A 1,563-nucleotide genomic window follows, 5' to 3' on the forward strand; every position below is an offset into this window, starting at 1 on the left:
CAATACTTTCCTATAACAAAATAGACCTGCAGAAAGAAATTACTAATAAAATATCTTACATATGCATAGTTACATGCTCTATATAGAGATTTTCCTTAACTTTGATTGCAAAATGACAAAGTTTTGTAATTTATCATTGTTTTATTGAACTCTAAAAACTGTGTGGCTTTAATATTCTGTCCTAAAATGCGGTTAGATGTGCCCTTTTTTTTTTTTTTGAGCACCTGCCCCTTTAGTGGTCTCTGCAAGGCCCTGAGGATCAGTGCCTCCAAATCCAAGGAATTGGAAAAGGGTAGAGTGCGTTCTCTGGGTCATCCTGGGGGAATGTCCTGCCCCAAGTGGAGGAGTCCGAGTATCTGGGGATCTTGTCCACGAATGAGGGAAAAATGGAGTGGGAGATTGACAGACGGATTGGTGCAGCGTCTGCAGTGAAGCAGGCGCTGTACCGGTCCGTCATGGTGAAGAGAGAGCTGAGTCAAAAAGTGAAGCTCTCGATTTATCATGAGTTTTTGGGTCATGACTGTAAAAAAAAAAAAGGACACGGATACAAGCGGCCGAAATGAGTTTTCTCCGTTGGGTGTCTGGGCTCTCCCTTAGCGATAGGGTGAGAAGCTCGGTAAAATCCCCTCTGAAATCCTGAAGAGCAGTTTTACATAATACAGGAAACACTGACTGCTTAGAAGGAACACAGGAAAAAATTTAACATTACACAAAACTTTTGCACAGCACTGTTTATCATATGAACTAACAAATATTAATAGAATCTTTCTCTTAAAGGATCAGTTCACACAGATTACTTATACAAAGAACTGGGACTGACTTTCTTACACTGTATTAAAAAATAAAACAAAAAAACTTTAGCTGTAGCATTAAAACTAAACACTTATCTATTTTAAGGTTTAAAATAAAATGCCAAAACACTGGTGTGGGAAAGTTTGTTTTTTCGCCATCTGAGTAACTGGAGCTTTAACTAACCCAGGCAACAGCTGACAATCCATGAGTTTTCTGTCCAAAGAGCATAAAAAAGAAAGGATGCTTATCTGTGGTTTATAGTATGTACCTGTCTGACTTTGCTGCTCCTGAGGAGTGGAGAGAGGAGGAGAAATGGACAGAGGAGGAGTAGACAGAGAAGGAGGAGATATGGGAAGAGGAACATAACCAAAAGAGGAGAAAGGAGGGAGGGAATGTGTGCCGGAATGGAGGGGTGGAGGAGGAGGCATATGCAGATGCAGGGGGAGGACTTTAGAGGGGGGGTATGGGTGTCCGTTGGCTGAGGCAATGGGGCAGGGGTTGGGCCGGCGGAGGAGCAGGGTGTGGCACTGCTGGGAGGGGGAATGGCCTGGATACAACCCGAGAGGGGGTAAGAGGGGAGGTTGCAAAACAAAAACAACACAACAACAACTGATCAGTCAAAAAGTTGAAAAAGAAAGCATAAAAATAGAACTGACTGAAATTAAAACCAGAAAACATCCATATATATCCAGATGGAATCTTTCTAAGCAATCATGCAAACACATAAAATTAACAAAAGTGTCTAATAAAGCAGTTGTAGGAAGAGAAGAG

At 41.7% G+C, this 1,563-nt stretch overlaps 1 protein-coding gene across 1 annotated transcript in view; it reads right to left on the reverse strand.

The window, feature by feature from the left end:
- The window catches only part of LOC106943149 (pollen-specific leucine-rich repeat extensin-like protein 2), a 21,182-nt gene extending 19,625 nt beyond the window's left edge, over window positions 1-1,557 (reverse strand). The window contains exon 1 of the mRNA XM_015026495.1: window positions 1,061-1,557. Coding sequence (XP_014881981.1) covers window positions 1,061-1,220 — 160 coding nt within the window. The 5' untranslated portion in view covers window positions 1,221-1,557. The remainder of the gene's footprint in view (window positions 1-1,060) is intronic.
- Window positions 1,558-1,563: the final 6 nt, after the last annotated feature.

The sequence above is a fragment of the Poecilia latipinna genome, unplaced genomic scaffold (genome assembly GCF_001443285.1).
Source record: "Poecilia latipinna isolate Pla-1442-1.1 unplaced genomic scaffold, P_latipinna-1.0 Scaffold4922, whole genome shotgun sequence".
Lineage (NCBI taxonomy): Eukaryota > Metazoa > Chordata > Actinopteri > Cyprinodontiformes > Poeciliidae > Poecilia > Poecilia latipinna.